The sequence below is a fragment of the Barbus barbus genome (assembly GCF_936440315.1).
Source record: "Barbus barbus genome assembly, chromosome: 40".
Classification (NCBI taxonomy): Eukaryota; Metazoa; Chordata; class Actinopteri; order Cypriniformes; family Cyprinidae; genus Barbus; species Barbus barbus.
The window spans coordinates 21,844,411-21,870,664 of record NC_136718.1 but is presented as its reverse complement, the minus strand read 5'-3'; the positions used below and the strand labels follow the sequence as shown (position 1 = coordinate 21,870,664).

The 26,254-nt window shown below is 35.4% G+C and overlaps 3 protein-coding genes across 3 annotated transcripts in view; 1 reads left to right on the top strand and 2 right to left on the bottom strand.

Moving 5' to 3' along the window:
• Positions 1-3,260: 3,260 nt before the first annotated feature.
• Positions 3,261-10,419, top strand: LOC306860094 (tumor necrosis factor receptor superfamily member 14-like). Its single transcript, XM_079401622.1, has 9 exons — positions 3,261-3,390; positions 5,373-5,457; positions 5,737-5,859; positions 6,448-6,597; positions 6,791-6,881; positions 7,260-7,318; positions 7,676-7,768; positions 8,123-8,142; positions 8,269-10,419. Exons 1-9 carry the CDS (start codon positions 3,361-3,363, stop codon positions 8,485-8,487), a joined length of 870 nt encoding a protein of 289 aa, XP_079257748.1. The 5' UTR covers positions 3,261-3,360; the 3' UTR covers positions 8,488-10,419.
• Positions 10,420-11,527: 1,108 nt separating this feature from the next.
• LOC306859623 (iroquois-class homeodomain protein irx-1-B-like) lies at positions 11,528-12,860 on the bottom strand (the record flags this gene model as incomplete). The annotated part of the gene is made up of 2 exons (XM_079400739.1): positions 11,528-12,463; positions 12,654-12,860. The coding sequence occupies 2 exons, from the start codon at positions 12,858-12,860 to the stop codon at positions 11,723-11,725; spliced, it is 948 nt and encodes a 315-aa protein (XP_079256865.1). The 3' UTR covers positions 11,528-11,722.
• Positions 12,861-20,737: 7,877 nt separating this feature from the next.
• LOC306859382 (uncharacterized protein) overlaps positions 20,738-26,254 on the bottom strand; it is a 28,418-nt gene continuing 22,901 nt past the window's right edge. Inside the window, exons 9-14 of the mRNA XM_079400396.1 lie at positions 23,637-23,723; positions 23,492-23,526; positions 23,374-23,392; positions 22,152-22,302; positions 21,858-21,947; positions 20,738-21,599 (exon numbers count right to left, since the gene is read on the bottom strand). Of these exons, the coding sequence (XP_079256522.1) occupies positions 21,415-21,599; positions 21,858-21,947; positions 22,152-22,302; positions 23,374-23,392; positions 23,492-23,526; positions 23,637-23,723 (567 nt within the window). The 3' untranslated portion in view covers positions 20,738-21,414. The remainder of the gene's footprint in view (positions 21,600-21,857; positions 21,948-22,151; positions 22,303-23,373; positions 23,393-23,491; positions 23,527-23,636; positions 23,724-26,254) is intronic.

Genomic DNA, 26,254 nt, shown 5'->3' with positions numbered 1-26,254 from the left:
AGCTTAAATATAGTGGGCCTAATGTTTGTAACGAAGATTAAACAAAACAAAGTTCCGAGAATAAACAAAGTTTCTTAAAATAAACAAAGCGTTCTTAGCTGTCCCCCAACATCTAAAAACTCCCAAACATATTCATATGTAGGTGTCAATTAACACTTACTTAAAATAGCCTATATAGGTCAAAAAAAGCATCAGACTGAGAAAAGGAAGTGTTTACATCCTATTTCATTTACCAGTTGTCTAGTGATTAGTGTAGTGTAAACTATTGAAGTCCTCTCACGCACAAGTAAAGCAGATGTATTTTTTTTTTTGCTGAATTTGTTATTTAACTTTTGCATGCTTGTCAATTATTGCACTTTGAACACACAGGCCTACAGACCTTTATACAAGCCCCCTAGACTGTGCAGTGTCTCGCATCAGAAAAGCCTTTTTTTAAACTGACGTGGAAAATGTGACGTCCATATTCTCTGAACTGTTCCTCATGGGACTGAAGGGTTTTTCACTAGAACCTTTAATTACAGTATGCCGTGCCTCAAATTATTCAGATAGTATACCTTGTGAGGAAGTGAGAAAATCAGCCTTATGTTACGAAAATCTAAGTCTGACTACGTTTACGTGGACATCAGTAATCTAATTATTTATCTTATTCTAAATAAGGCAATATTATGATTAAGGTACATGAGATGCTTTTAGAATATTCCTTTCATGGTCCCGTTTTACATAGCTCAATAAATTGCACACATCATTACATCCCCACGCGACGTCATCCCACAACGTCTTCTCCAGAATTTCACGTATAAACATATAGCTCATCTTTGTTATGATGCCATATACAGTATTGGGTGTCTATACTGCACTTCAGTAATGCGACTAAAATAGGAATACTCCACATGTCTTACTTGAAGTAAACACAAATCGAATTATGACTTTAGCCAGATTAAGGTCATCAGAAATCTCTGTTTACATGGTAGCTCAGAGTATTGTCTTAACCTCCTGAGACCCCAAGACCCCCCCCAAAAAAAAAATAGAAAAATAAAATTTTTGACAAATTATATTTTATTCATATTTTTTTCTATGTCCTCTGTAGAGGACACTAGGGTTATTCTAAAAATTAAATGGCATGAATAGACATCAAAAAGGCAAAAACAATGGGATTTTTGTTTAAATCACCAATCAATTTTTAGGTTTCAGGATTTTTGTATACCAAACTTTGTTAAAGGATGATTCTCTATAAAATATATAACAAAATGATTTGATTTACCATTTTGTTTTATGCTATATGTGTGTAAACATTTTCATAAACTGGTTTTCCCATCTATCTATACACTGTATCTAATTTGCATATAAATGTGTTGCTGTTGGGACAGCATGTTGAAAAAAGAATTGTCATAATGGGAGTAATAAATGGACAGATTTTCATAATATCATCTAATATTTCATAAGACAGTTGATAAATAATTAATTTTCCAATTCAATTGTTATGTCTCCCAAAATGCATAATAAACATGCGTTTAGTCCTGGTGTCCTCTACAGTGGACATGTATGAAATTATGTCCTGTTTCATAACAGGAAGTTATATTTGAATTTGAAAACCCATAACATTTTCCTGAGATGTTGCTTTATGATAAACAATTAGAAAATCATTCAGATTTAAATGACAATTACAAAATATAATCATATTTCCATAAGGATGTCAAATTTTTCACTAAATTAAATTTCGCCATCTTTAAAGACCTAGGAGACGGTGTGGTCATGGTGAAACTTCCAATCATTTAGTATCTCTATTAAGCCCTGAATGTGCTCTGTACAGGACACCCAGACTTACAACAGTGACATGTAAGAAATTCACTGAAATAGAATGTCCACTCCAGAGGCAAAAACGCCATAGCTGGGTCTCAGAAGGTTAATCATGTTAAAATCAGAATATTGTTTCCATATAAACATACTCATTGTGCTGGGATCTGGCTGATTACATCATTGATCTCAGAGTATTTCTTCTCTTCCATGGTATGTCCCTAGAACTACTCATGCATGTATTTTCCAAAACAACTTCCTTGTAACGTGGGGATTTCCTCCTGCTGTCTGTTGAATACAGACCTGGGTTTTTTTTCTTTTTATAGTGGAGAGCCCTTTAGAAGGGGTGGGATTCACCTGTGGCTGTAAAACTCTCAAGCTACATACTGTTTTGCTCTTCTTTTCTCACAGTGGCAAAATGCCATTGTATCAACATTATTGTTTCATGAGCTGTGTTTTGCTATCACTTTTTTGTCTTTCATTTAGGCTTTAGTTTTATCTTATATATCCATAATTTGTATTATTTATTATACTAGTATAGTATTTATTTATATATATATATATATATATATATATATATATATATATATATATATATATATATATATATACACTTTTTATTTGATTGTTATTTCAGCTTCATTTCAAATGATGAAAATTAATTCTAATATTTTTTTTTTTTATTAATAATAGCGACACTGTGCTATATAATATTAACATTATTTATATACTGCAGTACACATTCACCCAAAAATTAACTGTCACTCAGTACAAACCTCAACTTGTTTATTTGAATTAACTGTGTGCACCGTAAAGGTCACTGCACTGCCACCAACACTAAATGTTTACATTCCCTCGAAATGCAAAAGTAAAAAGTATTAAATACAATGGCAGGCATTAGTGCTTTAGTCACACAGTGTAGTCCATTCAGTAAATCACTATGAATTATGATTTTCTGTTTTGCTAAGGATGCTAAGGTGACATTAAATCGGGCAAGTATGTACGCCAGTAAATAAATGTCACTTGCATGTTTTGTCACTGAATAATAGTGTTTGTGGTCAGGAGGAAGTGAAAGTCAAACTGGGAAGTTCTGCCTGGTTGAGTGACGTTCTCATGGAATTAGACAGAGAAACCAATTCCATGTTATAATCTGGGTCTTTTTTCAAATTAATAAAATTATGATTTATATAGTAGATTAGGCTATATTAATTAAAATGATATTAATCATTCTTTTACTCAACTTTCCAGATGTTTAAAAAAATCCCTCTAGAACGTGAAATAATTCTTAAAATAATATAAGTGTAATAACTTTACCAGTTTTATCATGCATTAGCCTATCAATAGCCTACGTCTTTAGAGTTTCTACTCGCTCTTCTTGGAATAGCATGGGGAAATGGGAAATGGTCACATGTCTCATGTGGGCGTATCTGCGGGAAGAAATCCCCCCTTCTCGCCTGCCAAGCCTTAGTTTAAGATCTGATTCTGCAGCAGACGGTTTAGTGTTTTATGCGTTTGTGAGGCATCAACAACTGGTTACAAGGATCCGTTTCTACAGATATTGCCATCATGACAGGAGTTTTCATTCTTTGTGCGCTGGTAAGTGATGTGCTTTACGCGTTTAAGTAACGCTTTGCGCGTGCATGTTAACTACGCATTAAAATTAATGATGGTTGTTATTGAAATGGCTAATATTTATTGTAACAATGAATCAGTTTCTATTTTTCATGTGCAGCATTTAGAACGTTTAGATCGACGTTGTTACTGAAACAATGACTCGTGTGTTAGCGTTACTTTCACTTTCGATTTGAATGCTGGGTTAGGCATTGGAGAAGCATATAAAGCGTCTGTATCTAAATGACATATGAAAAGATTTGCTTTGTCTGTTGTTAAATAGTCACTTAAAGCATTCGTGTGAGGTTGCAGCCTTCTGTGTTGAAAAACGGTTTTTCTGGGTGGGGACTTTCCGCATTATATGGTTAATAACGCAGTTTCGGTTTCAAGTTTGCCCAATCTTGTGTTTGGAGGTCTGAGGGACCCACGTCCACTTAAATAGCACAAAAACATACTTAACATTTAAATATGTGACCCTGGACCACAAAACCAGTCTTAAGTGTCAATTTTTCAAAATTGAGATGTATACATAACATAGAAGCTGAATAAATACGTTTTCCATTGATGTATGGTTTGTTAGGATCGGACAATATTTGGCTGAGATACAACTATTTGAAAATCTGGAATTTGAGGGTGCAAAAAAATCTAAATATTGAGAAAATCGCCTTTAAAGTTATCCAAATGAAGTTCTTAGCCATGCATATTACTGATCAAAAATTAAGTTTTGATATATTTATGTTAAGAAATTTACTAAATGTCTTCATGGAACATGATCTTTACTTGACTAATGTCCTAGTGATTTTATCATAAAAGAAAAATCTATCATTTTGAGCCATGTAGTGTATTTTTGGCTATTGCTACAAATATACCCCAGCGACTTAAGACTGGTCACATATAGGGTCTCACGTTATATTAGGTGGACTTAACTACTATGTACTTGCATTTAAATTAATAATTTGATACAATACACTTATTGTGTACTTACATGTTACATACTTATATTTTTAAAAATACCTATATGTAGTTACATCTGTAATTACACTGTTGACCCATCCCTTACACCTTAACCTACCCTCAAACCTGTCCCTAACCCTACCTGTATCCCACCTCAGTGGCAGCAAAAGTGTGTTGCAATACAATATGAACACAATAAGTACATTGTACTTATTTTTTGATGCAAGTACATAATAGTTAAGGCCACCTAATATAAAGTGTGCCCAAATATAGTGCTGGTCATGAGTAGTTCATTTTATGATAACTGATTATAAAAGTACTTAACTTTTAGGTGCCATTAGACATTTAAAAATAGACTTTACACATATTAATATAATAGAAAAAGCAGATTTATTCTTCATGGAGTGGACCACCTCCTCGTGGGCGCTGATATGTTGACGTCACATGACCTTAACCCTCATGTTGTGTTCTGGTCATTTCGACTCAGAGGATTTTCTTTTTCCCAAAAATGCCAGTTAATGTCGCATTAGACTAAATGGATAAATGGATTTTTTCCCACTTTGTCACACTTGATCCCAGTCAAAAATGACCAGACCACAAAAAAAAAAACTGCTGAAATTCTCATTATGCCATAATATTACCAAATATTGGATTCAATTTTGTCAGTTTGTTTTCTTTCAATTAGCACAGGTTTTGTACTGATTGTAGGTCTCACTGATCTGAGCTTCTCAGTTTCTGAGTGAACTTTGCCAAAATTATCCACAACTAATGCTCGTTTTCACTCACTGAGCTGCATAAGCTCAGATCAAGAAGGCTTATGACCAATCAATTCCAAAAAAGAAATACAAAACCTGTGCTAATTGAAAGAAAAGTTGACAAACAGATTGAATCCAAGATTTGGTGATCACCTAATGAAAGATTTACCATAAATTTTGGTAAACACCAAATTAGGATTTTCAGCTCAACGCAAAGGCTGATATACTTAATGTTCCTTATGCATTTACCTTTGACAGGCCACACTGTTGTGCCTTGTGTCATGCTGTGAGAAGGAAACACATTATTTGAAGAATGATAAATGCTGCAAGATGTGTGGACCAGGTACGTGGACGAACTGTAATTCAATGTGGCGTGACAGTAAACTGGCATCGTCTAGAGGAAGTATCAGCATGAAGTCTACTTCCTTTAAGCACGAGTAGTCTACTCTGCTACAGTACTATCTTGTTTTAATTGCCCAGGCCTTACTTTAAATAGATGATATTGTTTCACGTGTTGCCTTGAAATAAACCCATCAATACGATCACGTTTTGCTTAATCTTAGTCCAATGTTAATATACACGAGTCTATTCAGAGCGGGTAGTTACTGTGAATGTGTCACAGGTAAGAGGATGTTGGTGGATGATAACTGCGAGGACCCGCGCTGTCAGGACTGCCCAGAAGGAGAGTATCAGAGCGGCTACACAAGCAAAACCATGTGTGAACGCCAGCCCAGCTGTGACACCAGTGAGTGTCCACAGGTTAAAGTATTACCGCTGAAATACTAGTGAAAAAGCTGTTTGGTCTAATAAAGATAACATTACTCAATATTTTATCATTAAAAATCTATATTAGTTTAGATGAATCTATCTGATTTTGGATACTTGTTTTAAGGACTCTCGGATGATGCTATAGCAATCTATTAATATCTATTCATATTAATATTTATGATAAATAGTGTTGTCAAATGATTAATCTCTATTAAATCGCATCCAAAATAAAAGTTTTTGTTTACATAATATGTGTGTGTGTATTGTGTATATTTATTATGTATATATATAAACACATCCACATGCATGTATATATTTAAGAACATTTTTATTTTGTATATTAAATATATTTAAATGCAATATAAATAATTAAACATAAATAAAAATATAGACATGTAAATATTTTCCAAATATATACTGTATGAGTGTGTGTGTATATATACACATAATAAATATACACAATACACACACACATATTATGTAAACAAACTTATTTTGGATGCAATAAATGTAAGGTCTTTCTGAAGCTTACTGTTTTTTTCTCTTGCTTTTCTGTTTAAATCAGATTTATATTTTCAGCCACAAATAAATCCCAGTAAAACCGACCTTATCAAATGCGTGTGTGAACCTGGATACTACTGTACACAAAATGATGACTGCGACACTTGTAGGAAACACACAGTATGTAAGCCAGGACAGAGAGTCATCAAAAAAGGTACAGTCCGTTTGAAGTTAGTATTCATATACAAACCCACTGGTTTATTTTGATTCTGTCCTAATCTTTACCTCTGGAATAATAATATTTCACATCCCATAGACCATCATTTCAGATGTGATTTAGAGATATATGTATATGTATACAATATAGCTTATTGAGGTTTAATCCTCATTTCTCTGTATTTTCGCAGGTTCAGCAGATAGTGATACTGTGTGTGAGGCATGTAAAAATGGAACATTCTCCACCCATGATTCAGCTGACACTTGCAAGGAATGGACAGTGTATGAAAAATCTTTTTTTCTGTGCCACTGCTGTTGTCTTAGACTAAAAAAAAGGAAAAAGTGTAATTTTGAGTTTAATCTACACCGTAATATGCAAGCATTGCCTTAAATCTCTATTTCTACCTGATCTAACTGCTTTGAATTTGTCTAACAAATTCAGCCTTAGAGAGCAAAAGAGACTTCTTTCAAAAACATTAAAAGATCTTGCTAACTTTTTTGAACCGTAGTGTATATTTTTTGTTTATTAATCATTATATGTTTTCATTTATGGTTTATGTCAGAATTGTTTTGTTTGTTGGGGAGTTTGATCAGCATGCAAAATAAGTAGGGTTTTTTTTATTTACTGTCTGCTTAAATTTCTGTTTATCCTGTGTCTAGATGTGAATATGGATATGCCAAAAACGCTCCGGCAAATTCAACCTCAGACTGGACCTGCTGTGAGTACGCTGTATAACATGATCTTGTTTTTACTGAGAAAATAAATCAATACAACCGTTTAATTGCCAGTAAAACTGATACTGTTGTACATTTGTTAGTTCCTAAAAGAGTTCATGTGGGTGTTGAAAGTACAGTAGTGAAACTTAAGAGTTGCGTGGGTGGAGTCCAGTTCCTGTATGGCTAAACAGAATCAGAAAATCATGCTTATTTGAAACAAGACTGTGACATGTTTGCATGGTTGCAATACACACTCAAATGTTTTACAGTGCTGTCAGTAATGTTTTGATCACCAGTACTGTTAGACACGTAGAAGATTAACATCTGAGGTTGTTGTGTTTTTGTTTGTCACATTTCAGTGGACGGTACACCCACCCTCAGAGTTGCAATTGGGGTGGGAGTAGTAGTTCTGCTTGTCATAGTTGGAGTTGCAGTGTATTTCTATCTAAAAAGTAAGTAATGCAACCAAAAAAAATTACATTCATCTATAGTACAATTCCTAAAGGAATATTTCACTGAAAAAAGTGAAAATTCTGTCATCGTTTACTCACCCCAAACCTGCATGGATTTCAAAAGAAGATATGTGGGTAACCAAACAGTTTCTGGACCATCAACTGTATGTTTACCAACATCGAGTTACATATTCCATAGAAGAAAGAAACTCATACAGGTTTGAAACAACTCGAGGATGAGTAAATAATGGCAGAATTTTCATTTTTGAGTGAACTATCCTTTTAAGTGATCAAGTGCTCATATCACATTATAGCTTTGAGTTCATCAATAATTGCTCTTTTCATTTCCTCTAGAAAATAATGGCTGTATAGAGGTAAATGTCTATTTACTATTCAATCACATGCACCACAATCCAGACATACACTGTCTTTCTGAGATGCATCACCATGAAATAGTCATTCTCATGTGTGGAGATTAATAATGATTCTTTTGTTTTTAGTGGCAAAAACAAGCCCGAAAGAGGTATATGACAAAATTGGACCAAGATGCAGATGCTGAGAGAGCAACCATACCAATACCTCGACAGCCTGAGGAGGACGATGACAGCACACCCGTGAGCCCCACACTGAGTAACGTGACTGAAAACGGATATCCTGTACAACAAGAGCATGGCAAAGAGTCTGTCCGTTCACATCCCGAATCAAATTCAATTTTTTAGAGCACAGTCTTCTACAAAATCCAGACAGCTGTGCTCTGATCACGTTACAACCATCAGCATATAGAGCATTACATTATAAAGCATTGCTTTACTCTAAATGTCCCAAAACCAGCATGTGTCTTACACACTCATTAAAAAATGTTCTATATAATGACTGAAACAGTAGCTTCACTGCATTGCTTTGTGTTTTCAGACATATGCACTTGCATCCTGTGATTGTTACATAATGCTGTTTTGAGCTCATTATTCAGTAACAAAAAATACAGGGTAAAAAAATATTTGGAAGCAGAAAATGTAGTGAGGGTGGCTTTATGAGCTGACATGGCTCCATACACTCATTTTACTGACACTAACGCCGTCTTATTCTAAAAGAGTGAGAGAGAAGACTCCTAAGGAGATTTTCCACACATCAGTTCTAGTCTGATAAAAAAAAAGGCTCACAACATCTCAGTTTTCAAGAACAGTACTTTATATTTAGGATTGCAGGTTATGTAGGTCATGTTTTCCAGAATGATTGTATAACTTAAAAATTGAACTTTTGAACATTCGTGGAATGTTTAGAAATGCCGTTTTTGTTTCATAACCTAATCGGAATGTCAGAAAAACATTCTTAGAACATTAACTTGCATGGAAAATAATGTACAGCTGTGAATATAATTGAGGTAATGTTGACAAAATCATGTGTAAAGTTTTGTAATGTTTTGTTTTTGTAATCTTTGATTTGCTGTCAAATTTTGTGATATGCATGTTGTTTTGTATTGTGTTGTATAAATAGTTTTCATTGTATGATTTTAAATTTAATTTATTGGGAATTACTATTTGTATATTGTTTTATTTCAGGTTTATGTGGAAAAAAACTCTGTACATATTAAGTAATTCCTGATTCTCTGTACATATTAAAACATTTTTGATTATGCATGAATAATCGGTCACTGCAATTTATTCACTCGCTGCTTATGAGGTGTGAAATATCCATAGAAAAACTATTGACAAATGGTGTGAAACGGAGTTGTACATGAATCGCTCGTGCATTGTGGGATACTCTGACTGTCCACAAGAGGTTGCCATTTCCATATTTGAGGCATTTTGGCATAAAACAGTTAAACATTCAATCTCATCTTTGCCTCACATTAAAATAACATGATTTTTCTTAAACCAACCCTTCATTTTTTTAATTTTTTTTTTAGAAAATGTAAAGTATTGATGTGTAGATTTTTGACTCCTAAAGCTGATATTTTTGGTATATATCTAAACAAACAAATCCAAAAGTAGCTTGTTGAACTATAAATAAGGAGGTAGTATCCAAAGCATATATGACCATATGCTCAGATCGAGAAGCCCATTGATGGCCGATTTAGGCATTGTATCTCACGCCATTGTTCAACGCCTCAATCCTTATCTCAATATCACAGCCTTTTGCCTGTCATGTTTAGACTGGGATTACGCATCATTTGGGCCACTGAAAGGGGGGTATGGAGGAGATTGTTGTGCCCAGTGTGTGTTAGCTGTGAATGTGTGCTCGGGGGGCGGGTGGGAGGTGCTCCTTTTTTGTACCCAGGGGTTTTCTCATTATCCTTGGATTAACAGGCCACAGGCCTTTGAATTTACATGGAGGCCATAGTGATTGGCAAGGAAGAGTTTTCCTTTTATCATTCTCTCTGCAGAGGGGAGGCCGCAAAAACAAAATATTGTCCCAAGGCCTAATCCCATTGGTGTGTGTGTGTGTGTGTGTGTCAGAGAGAGTTATAAAAGAAACCAAAGGATGCAAGATTTTTGATGCCCCGTTCCTTGATGGAGCAGTTTATTTGACTTTTATTTTATTTATTTGATTGTTTTCTAGTAGCAATTATTGGTGAAATATGCACAGAATTATTTTTTATTTTTTTTATTGCAAGTACTGTGTTTATGTTATAATAAATTACCACATTTATGTATTTACCCTTTTGGACTTTATTCATTTTATTTTATTTTTGCATAAGTTTTATTATTCTATATTTAATTGTGAGTACCATGTCTGTTCATTTGATTAGTATTACTTCTACTAGTAGTACTTTATTTATTTAAGCCTGTTTATTTATTTAACATTTTGGACTTTTTTGTTCACGTTTTATTCTATACTGTATTATAATATTATTTGAATAATATGAAATTATTCCAGTTCAAGTTGGCTTATATTAAGTATTCAGTTTTGCCTTGTTGCACTTGATTTTGTATCAGTATACTATTTATTTTCTCACAAGTCACTTTGTTCATCTTTGATCCCATGGCACCTACATTTAAGCACTGAATGAGGGTGAAGGTAGAAGCCTCTGGCACTTTTTGTCTGTCAAATTGTGACTAAACAGGAGAATAATCTTAATTATCACCCTTTAAAACGGAACAATTCATGTTCTTAATCCGCGCTGCTTTTAATTGTTTTAACAGATCGGCAGATATGCAAATCCCTTAATAGTAGTGTCCTCACTGATGACATGAAACCTAAATCCAGCCTTGAAGTGAAACGCCTTGATCTGCCTCCAAAATCTGAGAACTCCTCTTAAACTCTTGTTTATCTGAACTTTTATTAGCCCTATAGTTGTGCACCAATTTTTATTGGGTTAGGCGAGCCTTAGCTATTTGTAGCAGTTTCCATCATGTTGATGCTTTAATTGCTCGTGTAAACAGCATAATGATCTATAGGCCTATTATTTTTTATTTCGATTATTAAATTTCATAAGGTTCCATTTGTTAAACGATGGCCCGTTGAATTAGCCGATGTTGCTGGTTATGGACACTTTGATGAGTTAATTTAACTGAAATTTGAGACTTTTCGTGACTTATTGCTTTAATTAACCGGTCTTTAGGACTTTAAGAAACTACAGCATTACCGCCGGAAATCGAAAGTATGCTGTAAATAAACCTAAAAGCAAAACAATGCAACACTTTATAAAAATAAATAAATCAACGCAACTCGTATTTAAATTCAATAAACCCCAGACCATTACCAAAGACTTTAGATAAAGGGATTTTACCATTACCATTGACCATGACCAAAACTTTTCAATTTTTCAACGTTTTATTTTAGCCAAAATAAGTCAGCAGGTAAATGCATTTATAATTTAGACAAAATATCTGTACAATATTTACACAATACGCATCCTTTGGATTAAATCTTGTATGCAAACTTCCACAACAAAACGTTCCCAATGGTTTTCAAAGTGCAAAATTCAGTCTATAGTGTCCTGGATTAACAGTTTCATTGACTTTGTTTGAGCAGATCATGTGTGGAGAGGTTTACAGGCGAGTAGGAGTCCCTTGAAGGCCATCCAGCCAACCACTTCCCAAAATCTGGACTGTGGAGATGTTTCAAATCGCTGGGTTTCTTGACGATATCTGAAGTCGCGGTTTCCGCAAGAGACCAGATTTTAGGCTTCTGGACATCGACATTTTGTTTACACACCTCTTTTTTGCTCTCACACGACGTGTCAGACTTGTCACTTTCCTTTTGCTGATCAAGTCCTTCCGCTAAACGGTCCTCCACCGACTTTGACCCCGTGACATCCTCCTCCTCCTCCTCCTCCTCATCAACCGTTTGAGGATCGATTTCATCTTCGTCCTCCGTGCCTTTCCTCAAAGACCCCTCCTCTTCGCTCTCACCCTCCTCTTCCTCCTCGTCAGACTTTCCTTTGGAGGCCCAGCTGACCCGGTTCTCTTTCTTGAGGCGTCGCCGAGCGTTGGCGAACCACGTCGACACCTGCGTGAGGCTCATCTTGGTAACGATGGCGAGCATGATCTTCTCGCCTTTGGTGGGATATGGGTTTTTAAGGTGCTCGCTGAGCCAGGCCTTCAAAGCGCTGGTGCTCTCTCTGGTGGCCACTTTGGTGACCCTACTCGGGTCATCAGCTGGCATGGGACGATATGGAATATAATAGGGTCCCCCCCGTCCGAGGAGAGCTTGGTGAAACGGAGATGCAGCCTTGAGGTCATAGGAATTGCTCTGAATGTAAGCAAGGAATTCGGTTTTAGAATATGAAGAATATGCATGTTGAAATACAATAATAAACTATTTTCTTCACGTGCATTACTACCATTTGTAATACATACAAAATAAAATCTAAAAATTTGCTTTGAATTGCAATGCATATGCAATATATATATAAAAAATATTAATACTTTTGAATACTTACAATGTGTGCAATATGTCCCGGATGAGGATAAGGGATGAAACTGTACCCCGGTATTCCTGAGAAAGGTAAGGGAACCCCAGCCATTCCCACAAGATGTGGCGGTGGCTGTTGCATTCCAGGCGGGCAGCCTAATAATTGATATCCACCAGGCATGTTGATGTTTCTGTCCATGAAGAAGTTTCCAAACCCCGTTGGAGAAGCAGGCATCCTTACTCCCTGAGCTCTAGTGTTTGAATGACACTCCCTCGAGTTCACGGGCGCTCTTTATAGGCGGAGCCGCATCAATGGGCGGCGCCATGGTGGTTGATTGACAGCTGTGATCCAAAGGCTTTCACTGGAGCTAAATCCCTTCAAAGGAGAATTTCGGTTGTTCCTTTTAACGGCCTCTAAAAGTCTTTAAACTCATGATGCTTATCCGTACTGAAGTGTGCAAAATATAAGGCTCTGTTTGAAATTCGCATTTTTTTTAAATGCTCCTAAACGAGATTGATGTTTGATTGTACATCGACCTAAAATATATTAAAACCATGAAAATAAGCTTTAAGTAGAAAATCTGTCTGTTTTGATTTATAGGATAAAATTTTGGCCGACTTAAAGTCTTGATGTCTTAAAGATAAAAAAAAAAAAAAAAAAAAATCAGATGCTAGACTATTTATGGCTATTTATGCATTCAATATTTTTTAATGGTATTTATAGAAAACACTTAAAATGCTATTTTACATTTAATATATTTTGGCTTTGTTTTATAGGTTTTATTTCGTCTTGATTGCATGTACCACTTTAAATGTAATTGAATGATGCTCAGCCGAGAGAAGCGATGGAAAGCCACCGGAACACCTACAAATGTCGCACATTAACGTCTCAGAATAAACTTCTTTCCATCTTGCTGAGACCGTTTCATCTTGTTGTCTGAGCAAACGATACAAGACAGGACATGACAAGCCATTATCAGAATTGGATTAGCAACACGGTGCAATGCGTGAAAAAAGAAAAAGAAGATACTTTGTAGCGGTTTTAACGAATTAACACCGATTTAGAAACTTTAGTTTGATTTGACATTAGTTTTAGTGCAAGTAAAAAAATAAAATAAAAAAATAGCCTACTATTGCAGATGTATTTAACTTGCATTGCACGCGTTGATTCATTGGCTTTCATTAATAACATTAACATTTGACGTATTACGTAATACGAAAATTAACGTATTATGTGTTGTAATTTCTTAAAGCATTGTTAAATAACATTTTCGTTAAAGTTATTAAAATACAATTAATCATTGAGAATTTGATGTCTTCTTTGAATCAGATAACGTTTACACATTAGACATAAAAATAATCTCGTTTATGCACGGCTAGTCTAAAAGCGCACCGATTTTCCTCATTTTTTCTTTCGGTTCCAAACTGGACTATGAATTATTTGGCTTTATTGTGACCGAACATCAAACCTCTTTTAAAAGGGGATGACTTTGCTTTTGCCCACAACAAACCAGTACAATTGGCGTAATTAAATAGGTTTAAGCGAAACAGGTGTCGACTAATGTATATGGTAATTGCAGCATAACAGATGTTAATGTAGGAAGATACTCAGATAAGATTAGAATTCCTAAACATACATACCAATGCCCTGGAAAGAAAAGCACAGCAAACAACCCGATAGCAGGGGGTGCAGGCTCTCTGACATTGGAAATACAAGTTTAGCTCTTTAATCTGTTATCTAGTAAACAATGCTGGCATGCATTGTTTCCTAAAACTTTGATAGAGTCTCAGAATTAAGTTTAGTCGCATTTTATGTATTATTTCAGTAGGGTATCTGATGAAAAGAAGTGTTACTTACCTTGATCTTTTCAAAGGTTCATCACCTTTTATTTGGAAATGTTTCTTAAGTTTTTGTAGGGTGAGGTTGTGTGAAGGTGTGAGACATTTGAAGGGCTGACAGACGGACAGATAAGTTTGGAAGCAGGGTGGGGTTCAGATCCCCTCGAGCCAAGAGCAAATTTACTCAACTAGCACAATGGTCAAAATGGAGAGCAAAGAGCAAAGCTTATGCTGCATCTCTGGAGATAAGCAGCTCAAGGCTGTGATTATTGTGTTCCTCACACACTCAGCTTTCTCCTCTCTTTCCTCTCTTCTCGCACACAATACAGGTGTACTCATGTTCTGACAGGTCCAGTTAAGACTGTTTGCTCATGGGATGTCAGTCATTTGCCGAGAGGAGAACAGTGTGAGATAGCAGACCGACATACTTCAGATAAGAGATGAGCTTTTCCAGTCTTTCACCACAGAGAAAGCAGAGAAATCAAGATCGGCGTGAGTGGAGATTTCTCCTGAGAGCTTAATTCAATTTTGTTTCACTCTACTGGAACTCCTCGTGTCAAAATCCTCACGGTTTGTGTTGGTTAACCAAACAGATCAACCAATGCAAATCAACAACTGCAGGATCAGAGAAAAAGGTGCCAGTACTTACCAGCTTAGTGTTACTTCTACACATCAAGGTCAGCTGGAATCCTCAAATCATCATAAAATACGTTTACTGAAAATATATTTTCATAGGTCATAATTAAACATATGGACAAAAAATATAATTAATTAATTAACTGTATATAATATAAGTGTATTAATTTAATAACAAATATACATAGGCTAGATACATAGAAATTTAAATAGAAACATAAAAATGCACTACATATAAAAAATATGCACACAAATCGGATATGGCTACTGTAAAATGGCTTAGAAAATAAGTAAATAAAATAAAGCAACCATGCAAATGCATGGTAAATTAAAAAAATTAAAATAAACTAGATGAATAAATTCATAAATAAGCAAGAACAAAACTTGGTTTGACTATAGCATACTCAAAATGGCTGTTAAAAATAGAAATATATGGTAAATAAACACAAAATTAGGCTTTAAGATATACCCTAAAAGAGCAGTTAAAATAAAAAACAAAATCAAGTGAAATAAAATAAAATAACCATGCAAATGCATGGAAAGGTATATATACTCATAAATAAACAAGTAATAAAATGTATATGCATAAAACTTGGTTTTACTATAAGATATACTCTAAAGTGTCTGTTAAAATTAAATAAAATAACCATACAAACAAATAAAGTAAAAAAAAAAAAAAAAAAATCACATCTATGGTAACTGGTAAATTTTTCTAATGTTAATTTATTTCATGGATATATATATATATATATATATATATATATATATATATATATATATATATATATATATATATATATATATATATATATATATATATATATATATATATATATATATATATATACACACACACACATATACACTGTATATAAATGTAAAAGATGAAATCTGTAATTAATCAACTTCTCCAAGCTTGAATTAAACCATAAAATCAAACCATAGTTTCTACTGGTGAGGACATGCAAATGTTAAACATGTCAAGACAAAACCAGACTGGTCTGTCTACTCCACAACTGAAAATTAAACTATCTGCATTTTACCTAAATGGAATTCGTGGCAAATAGGAGGATCATCCATTGAGCGCAGTGTGTGTATCCCAATGAGCTGATAATGACAATGGGCAGAGGTGTGACTTCATTTAGCGCTCATCACATACTGCTGAGCAGACAAAAGGCTTGAACACGTCATTAGAACGGCCAATAGTCAGGTGTCAATAAGATCTGTTAACAAATGCATGAAGGGAATCCATAGAGTGTTTCACACCTTCAACACGTTAGTTTTTCTTTCTGGAAGTAGTTCCTTTAAGTCGTTTTGAGGTGAGAAGAGGTCAAATTTAATTAAACACTGTGAATCGAGTTAGCATTAAACCTAAAAGAATAATAGCTAAAAAAGGAATTGACATTTATTTTTTACTAAACAAGTATAATATAGAGGAATTTAATCTAAAGAAACAAATAAATAAAGCAAGATGTTACTTTAAGGAGTTTTTTCCACCTAATATGACCTTTAAAAAAGACTTTCATTTTTTTTTTTGATTGAGTTGAGTAAATATATTCATATTGACCTAAATAAAAGGTTATGAGGCATCTGAATGTTATGAAGCACATTTTTTTAGGCTGACAAATGTAAAGAAATTAAAATAAATATCCATTTGTGGTCTAAATTGCTCTTAACTCTTTTTAAATCCCCTTTCAAAAAGAAGTTTGTTTTTATATGGGCCATTTCATTACAAGACAGGTCTCATTTTAAATGGCATGAGCGCATAAAAGTGTTGGCCTCCTAAAACAATGATGTTGTTTTTAGCGTTCAAAACCCTCATTTTGAGAGCAAATGAGCTATGCCAAGTCCACAGGCCCAAACAGAGGGAAGTTAGCTGAACGTGAATGTTATCAGTCTTTCCCACCTCCCCTCTATCAATCACCCCCCCTCCCTCTACAGAGAAGTGACATTGCAAGTACTCACCAATGGGAGGATGCCTTTGTTAGGGGTCTGGATCGGGCCCGCCCACTCCTCTTTCTCTTTTGGGGTGTGATTTGATTGACAGCCCCCGCATGGGGTGAGTGACAGGTGGTGTTCGTTAGCCTGTGACAGGCGGCATGGTGGTTGGAGTTTGTGCTGTAGATTAGGGCCCATCTACATTAGCATCCTTATGTGTGGTTGAGAATATAGTGCACTGCGTCCATACGGCATCCAGATTCCTGCTACATGTTCTGCTGCTTGAACAAAAAACTGAGATGCTGGTAAAAAAGGGTAATACTTTTTCGATAGTCCACTTTAGACATTCTACTAACAGTAAGTTACTCTGCAACTACGTCAACTAGCAGTCATTAGAGTATTAGTAGACTAATTATTAGTATAATTAGAGGATTATTATATCTAATGTTTTATTTTGATGGGTCCACTCCACAACATACTGACTATAAGAAACATATGTAGTATATGTCAACTTATTCTACTAACCCTAAACCTACCTTAACAGTGTACTCTGAGAGTTAGTAGACATGTAGTTGCAAATTAATGAGAATTAGTTGACATGTAGTTACAAAGTTACTTATAGTTAGTAGTCTAAAGTGGACTATCAAAAAGTGGAACCAAAAAAAGTACAGAACAAGACAGTAACAAGAAAACACCTGCTCTATAAACAGAAAGAGAGATAGACAGAAATATATGTATACAAATCTAGATAGATAGCATCAAGACTCCCATGAAGCGCTTAACTAATGCACTGTTTTCTCCTCACAATCAATACCTGGTGTGCTTGTAAGGCAACTGTGACATGACATCTACATTTTGGGTCATTTGTAAAACAAAGACTACAAGGAAGTTGGAAACCTTGAGCCGCTGGTTTCAGTTCCCCCTCCCCGGCACAACGGCAGCCCTTAACCGCAGGGGGAGAGGCCCTCAGATGGAAATGAGCAACCAAACCAACAATGTAGCGCCTAATCTCTTCAGAGAGCTGAGAATCAGTTACACAGCAGTGGAGGCCTCTCCGGGCTTTTCAGCAGCCTCCCCCCCGCAAACGCAGACACGCACACACCCTCCGACCCCCCTCCTGTGTAGCCACAGGCTACCCTTACACATGGGCCAGATACAAGGTATCCTCCTGCAACATAAGGGGCAAGAATAAGTGGAGCGCGGGGTGGGGCAGAGCCCTCAAAGCACGGGATTAGAGCTAATGTGCCCTCCCTGGGTTCTAATCTCTTTAGAGGAGCAGCGTGTTTGAGGACTGCGGGGCAGTCAGATAAGTATCTATTACAGCAAGGCCCTCTTATCCTTCAAACACCCCCATGCCCTTCAGAAATGAGGCACAAAACCACTTGCCTGTCTTCTCCTGTGATACCCAAAACCCGAAAGCAAGTGCTGGCCTTTTGCGACTAAGCTGGAATTAAGGGCTCAGGACTTTACGGAGGACCGCTAGGGCCCATATTTGCTCCATCTGGGGAACTCAAAGCCGAGTGACCGATGGGCATCAAAGGAGAGGAGAAAAGAACCAAGGAGCTTCGCTGGGAAGGTGCAAGCCAGGGGACAGTGACTGAGGTGGAAGATCTGATAGGGTGTAATCTTGTTAGGGTGATGCAGGAGAGTGATGAAAGAGCCGCACGCTAGATTAGCGCAAGGGCCCGGAGGAAAGGTGAGAGATTGGAGCGCAACACTTTATGACAAAAAAAAAAAAAATATCTTAACAATTAGATGGAAAAAAAACATTGGATAATGAACAGAAAAAAAGCACATCACACACAGTACAATTTATTTTCTATTTTATATAACGGAACATTAATTACATGATGAAAATAAACACTCAGGTAACAGGAAATACCCTCAGATTTCCAGTATAAGGCACAAACTAGCAGATTTACTCAAACTCATCCTTTGAAATGCAAAAGGCATTTATTTTAATATAAAAATGGGATAAAACATACAATAAAAGACATTAGCACCAGCAAAGAATAAAAGAAAAGGCTCCCGCAAAGTATTTAAATTCCATAAAATAATATTTGAATATTTTAAAGTGAAATAATGTAGAATGTGACTAATTTTTTCATTGCAATTTGATAATAAACTTATACTTATATTGTTCATTTACAGTGCCTTGCGAAAGTTTTCATACCCCTTAATTTTTTTCATGTTTTATGTTGCTGTCTTATGATAAACTGCTTTAAAATTACCCCCCCCCCCCCCACACACACACACACACACACACACACATCAATCTACACTCCATACACCATAATGGTAAAGCAAAAAACAGGTTAACATCTTTGCAAATGTATTAAAAATAAAAAACTTAAATGCATTCCATTGCATAAGTATTCATACCCTTATCTGGGACAATTGAAATTTAGCTCAGGAGCATTGACACACACATCTTAATAAAAGGTCTAATAGCTGATAATGCATATCAGAGCAAAAACAAGCCCTGGGGTCAAAAGAACTGTCTGTAGAGCTCAGAAACAGGTTTGCGTCAAGCCACACATCTGGGGAAGAGTTCAGGAAAAAAACTCTGCTTCATTGAAGGGTCACAAATCCATGTAGTGTCTGTTACCCTTAATAAACAATGTTTGAAACAACCAGGACTCTTCCTAGAGCTGGCCTCCTGGCCAAACTGAGCAACTGATGGAGAATGGCTTTGGTTAGTGTGATGATCAAGAACCTAGTTGAGCTCCATGATCATATATGCAGATTGGAGAAATTTACAGAAGGACTGCAACACTCCATTGATCTGGGCTTTATGGCGGTGTGGCCAAACTCAATCCTCTCCTCAGTGAAGGCACACGAAAACACACTTGGAATTTACAGAAAAGCACCAAAAGGACCCTCAGACTGTGAGAAACAAGATTCTCTGGTCTGATGAACCTCAATTCCAAACATCATGTTTGAAGGAAACCAGCTCTGCTCATCACCTGCAGACTACCATCCCAAAAGTAAAGTGTGCTGGTAGCAGCATCATGCTGTGGGGCTGTTTTTCAGCAGCAGGGACTGAGGGACTCATCAGAATAGAAGAAAAGCTCAATGCATCAAAATATTGAGACAGACGGAAAATTATCAAAACTCTTTGGTCATTTTTGAGCGAGATGCTAATGGTCTAATCCGATTCAATGATCTATGCTAAGCTAAGCTAAAAGTGCTACCGCCAGACCCGGAGATCAGCTGAATGATTCGAAAGCGCTAAAACTCAACTGTTTAACTATAGAGGAGTTGTAAAATTAGCCTATTTTCAAAAAAGTGGAGTGTTCCTTTAATGAAAATCCAATCCAGAGCATTCAGAACCTCAGATTGGGCAGAAGGTTCAGCTTCCAACAGGACAATGAACCCAAATACACAGCAAGAGTGGATTAAAGGCAACTCTGTGAATATCCTTGAGTGGCCCCGCCACAGACTGGGATTACACCCAGTAAAATATTTCTGGAGAAACCTGAAAATGTGCATCTGCACCCATCTAACCTGACAGAGCTTGAGAGGTGAAGAGGTGAGGAGAAGAATAGCAGATAATTGCCAAATGCTGATGAGAAAAGCTTGTCACATCAAACAAAAAAAGACTTGAGGCTGTAAAGGTGCTTCAGCTAAATATTTAGTTAAGTGTATGAATACTTATGCAATGTACTTATTTCAGTTTTTTATTTTTAATAAATTTATGAAGTTGTGACAATTCTGTTTTTGCTTTGTCAATATGGTGTATGGAGTGTAGATTGATGTGGGAAAAAAAAAAAAAGTAATTTAAAGTGGTTTAACAAGGCAGCAACAAAGCGTGAAAAAAATGATGGGGTATGAATACTTTTGCAAGGCACTGTATATGCCATCTATCTATGCAAAAATAATGTAAAATATTAAGTATATTATAAAATAAGAGTATATAAAATATTTGAAATCTAGTAAATAAGGTATTTTTTGATTTTGTTGTATTTAAGGATGAAAAACATTCTCACAGAACCATAAACTGTGATTCTGATTTTAAGTTTGGTAAGGTGAAAATAAGGCAAATAAAAGCTGAAGTTGGTCTCTATTCAAGACAGAACTTTAGCATTAACATACAGTTAATAACATATAGACAACATAGTTCTTCAAATTTGTAAAACTTTGGGATCATATGATGAACGTAATTTAAAATGCACCTTTTCATTGCTTAATGAAAGATGTAAACCTTTAGCACTTTAACACTTATATAATCTCACAAACTGCTGTGGCATAACACTATAAATGCTAATGAAGCTAAAAACTACTTAAATGTGAATACAACTACATCATACTATTTGTGCGAAGAAAGCAGCAAAGTGCGTTTTCATCTGTACACTATTCAAGAGACTTCACACAGTCTACCGTGAGAACTTTCTGGGTCTAAACGCAGGCAGCATGAGCTGATGAGCAACAGTCCTCTCCTCCGGCACGGGCGCCAGGTCCTCTGCTGAACCCCACTTCTTCATGGAGTGAAATAATGAGGTGATCTTCCGGTTCCTACGCTCGCTGGCCTGGGTTAGGATGAGGCACTCGCTGACTTCAGCTTGGAAAACAAACATCAAAGCAGTGTTAAGAAGAAGACCACACTGTGCATGAAATAACATGCTGGAAGGACAAAGAGGGTGAAGACAAACAGTCCAAAACTGATCCACGGGGCACCCCGTAGATTCAGAGAATCCACATGCCTGCGCTAATGTGGAAAACATCCTCAGTGCTGCTCTTTCCACATGTGCCACATGTCAAACACCCACATGCTGCATTGCATTTATGCACAAAGAAGGGAGAACTGAGATCGACTCACATAGTTCATGGTCTTGTAATTGTGTCTCCCGTAAACTGAGGTAATGATACGCCAAGTGGCCGCTGTAGTCCCGCAGATTCTCCTTCGCTCCTGTGAACATGTTCATATTTCAGCAATATTAAATTAAGCAACTTAAGTGTCACTGCTTTTATATTTATGCATATATTTTATATTTTTATTATTTATTTTTTGCACTTAATTTGAGTTGCATGCTTAAAAAAAAAGAAAAAAAAAAGTAAATGAATAAAATGGGGGGAAAAAAAAAAAGTGTCATTGTGGGGCATGAATGTTTACCGTATGTCCTGACCAGCAGGTCGAATATATGTCGATGGCCATGCAGTGCTGCGATGTGTAACGGTGTGTATCCCTGTAAGAACAAAAGACTGAATATCTCAAGTGTCAAGAGCAAGTCCAGGTCACACGTCATCCCAAAATCGAAAGAAATCTATAAAAAAAATTTAAAAAATTAAATTATACAAAAAAATCTTTAAATACATATATTTTACATTTACAAATATTTTACATGTAGTAATATTTTTTATGTATAAAATATTAAAATATTTTAGATTTTTTGCGCTGTGACATTTTCATAACAATTAAGCCTATTTAATAATTGTCTCTGCTGTAACACACACATAAATATACATATTTTGTATTAAATTCAATTAAACAAAAATATTTAATTCAATTTAATACAAAATATATTTTACATTAACAACTATTTTACATAAAGTAAACTTTGTCAGATTTGTTTGCTCTGTGACATTATTTTCATGACAATTAAGCATATTTAACAATTTTCATTTCCGTAATATGTACATAACACACGCATATAAATATATTTGATTAAATTCAATTTAACAAAAAATAATTCAATTGAATACAAAATATTTTAGTTACAAATATTTTAAAATATATTTTACATTTTTTTTGCCCTGTGACATACACACACACACACACACACACAGTAGTTAAAGAAGAATTAAAAAATAATGAAATTAATAAATAAAAGTAATGCACACATTTCAATACTGAAAACTTGTGAATTTCTCCACTGCTAAATATAATTATATTTATTTTCTTTTGATTTTGGGGTGATGAAAATGTTATTTGTGAGATTCACCCAAACAGAAAAGGTTTCAAATGAAATATCTCTAATATCTCTAGTGATCAATCTCACCGCAAAACAGAAATGAAAAGGAAACGGACAGGGTGAAGGAAAATTCAACACTCACCCCCTAGTGCCCATGTCCCAATCATAAAAACACAACACAACAGAATCAGAGAGTGACAGAAAGAAGAGAAGAGGGGGAGAGAAAGACGGGACACAAATTAACTGAGGTTACAGCAACAAAATCTAATGACAGAATCAGAATTGCCTGGTAATTCAGTGAAATTGCTTTGCTCTGAGCCTGCTTTTGGAATACATGAAGACATTGTTTAAGGGAAGCTGTTAACATGACAGAGTTTGATTTATGAACAGACATTCTCAAACAGCGCCTGGCTTCATTTGTACAGCTGGGCACCCACATACCCTTTCACAGGAGTTATGTCAGAAGCGGACATTTCAAAACCGGACACTTTCTGGCAGCCAGGCACACACGTGAGAAACATTAACTCAGGCATGCTGTCACAGCAAGGTGAATGTAAGGTGAGCAGTACTTACATGCTGTGAGGGAAAAAAAGAGACAAAACAATTATGATTAGTAAATGCATTTAAGTTTAGGCATGTATGTATTTGTTTTCAACTAAAAATGTATTGATTTATGAAGCACGTACTGCTTTTGTATTGACGTCAGCCCCTGCTTCTGCCAACACTGTGGTCATGTCTTCTTTACCGTGTTTCGCAGCCCAGTGTAGCGCTGTCTGTGAAAGATATTGAAACATTACAATACTAAATATATAGCTACAAATGTAAATATGAATAATATATAGACACGCAAAATATATTTAAATAACATCCTCATGTTCAGTCTTTTTATTCGTTTTTAAAATGCTTTTATTTTTTACATCTGACCTAGAAATTGTGCAGAATACTAAATATTCAGTCTTCATATTTTATTGTAATATTTATTTAAAAGTATTTTAATATTTAATTATTTGCACATTTTCTTATATAAATTTTTAAATGCTTTTATTTATTACATTTGACCAAGAAAGTTTGAAGGCAAAATACTAAATATTCAATCCTCAAATAATTTTTTGGATCAATTTTATTCTAATATTTATTTTCACTTTGTTACCATTCTTTCATGAATTCACCCTTAAATGTTTTAATTATATTTAACCTAGAAATTGTGCAGAATACTAAACATGTTCTTCAAATAAATTTCAATTATAATATTGGTTTTATTTTAATATTTATTTGCTTTATTTTATAACATTTATTTTTTATTTCACTCTTAAATGTTTTTATTATTACTATATTTAAACAAGAAATTGTGGAGAATCTTAAGTACTCATTCAAATATTATTTCTTCATACATTCTACATTTCTATTTTGATATTTATTTGACTATTTTAATATTTTTTATTAGTCTTTATCCATTCATTTATTAATTTTTTATTATTAATTTTTTCCACATAACGAAACTGGTTGAGGATTGGTTTAACATTTTTGGCCACTACATAATTCTCACTCTTGCATTCATGTTATTTCATAGTTTTAATTTATTTTTTAAATAATTTTAAAGTGTATTTAACCATATAAAAATAAATTTAATTTCATAGAATTAATTAAATCAATTAAATCATTTAACATTTCAAAATTCTAAAACTAACCTAAAAAAGATAATTTTCTGTCTAAATCCAAAAAACAGCAGATTTTCAGTGGTCTGAGATTTTTGGGCAGCAAATCTGAATCCTCATATTGCTTGTTTGAGCTAGTACACAATCGTCAAGCCATCTGATTCATCTTGTAATACATCATTTACGCTCCGCATTTTCATTCTCTCCCACTAGATCAATTCCCACCCCCATAACGCCACGCGGTGGAGCGGCCCGTGGCTCCCATAGGCTGCCAGCGGGCCCCAGCTGTGAACAGAGGGTGTGGAGGGGATGGTTTCCTGCCATCTAATGGCGGTCTAATTACAAAACAACAAACCAGTGTGCCCACTGCGGGGGGAGCACAGGCCTGTCACGGGGTGCAAGATTGATGATGTTGGTATGACCCTCTGATGGAGGACCCACCCAGGCATCAGGCTGTTGACAAGGCCTGTCAGAAGGAGAAGGGGCCGCACACCGCACACATGCACACCGACGCTGGAACTTCAAACGCTCGGCACTCTCAAACACGACGAATGGAGAAGATGGGAAAGCTATTGACCTCAGCTGGAGCGACACACCTCCTTTATCAGGACGATGATGGGAGGTGGATTCTTCAAGACGACACTGGATCAAAATCAGCCACTTTATGTGGTTGTACTGTGCTTAAATTTTAGTGCATGTTATTCTGGAGAATTTTTTTTTCTTGTTTTCCTTCCAAGAATGTGGGTGAGGAACAATGTTTGAAATACTATCACATCTCAATTTGAATAAAATGCATTTCTGACCTACATTATTTAATGCTTAATTTTCTATTTTTGGAAAGATTAATTGACACCGTTTAAAGATATGATTCACCCAAAAATGAAAATTAGCCCATGATTTACTCACCCTCAAGCCATCATGAGGGTAGATGACTTTCTTTTTTCAGATGCATACAATCAGAGTTATATAAAAAAAAAAAATGTCCAGACTCTTCCAAGCTTTATAATGGCAATGAATGGGTGTTTAAATCCCAATAAAGCATATCCATCCATCATAAAAACAGCTCCATACGGCTCCAGGGGGTTGATAAAGGCCTTTTGAAGCAAACCAATGCATTATTGTAAAAACAAATATTGTGATGAATGCAGAAGCGCAGAGAAGAGAGCAAAACAAAACAAAAAAGGAGGAAGGAATTAAAAGTACAAAAGGAGGATTTGTAAAGAAAAATGTTGATGATTTCAATATAAGCCAAGAGGAGACTGGTTTTCCTTTGCTCTATACAAAAGTTGGATCTTGTGAGACTAGCATATTCTCTATTTTTTTACACAAATGCATCGCTTCAATTCAAAAGGCCTTTAATAACCCCCCGGAGCTGTGTGGAGCACTTTTTATTATGGATGGATGCACTTTTTTGGACTTCAAAATCGAAACACCCATTCATTGCCATTATAAAGCTTAGAATAGCCTGGACATTTTTTAATATAACTCTGATTGTATTCGTCAGAAAGAAGAAAGTCATATACACCTAGGATAGCTTGAGGGTGAGTAATTATCACAATGCCATTTTCATTTTTGGGTGAAATATCACTAAGTAAATTTTTCTGTTAAACCAAACCTCTCAAAACTCTTAAAACTGAAAAAAAAAGAAT

Coding starts and splice junctions, on each gene's coding strand:
- LOC306860094 (XM_079401622.1), top strand. CDS start 3,361: ATGACAGGAGTTTTCATTCTTTGTGCGCTG. Junction 3,391..5,372: donor TTTTCATTCTTTGTGCGCTG/GTAAGTGATGTG, acceptor TACCTTTGACAG/GCCACACTGTTGTGCCTTGT. Junction 5,860..6,447: donor CCAGCCCAGCTGTGACACCA/GTGAGTGTCCAC, acceptor TGTTTAAATCAG/ATTTATATTTTCAGCCACAA.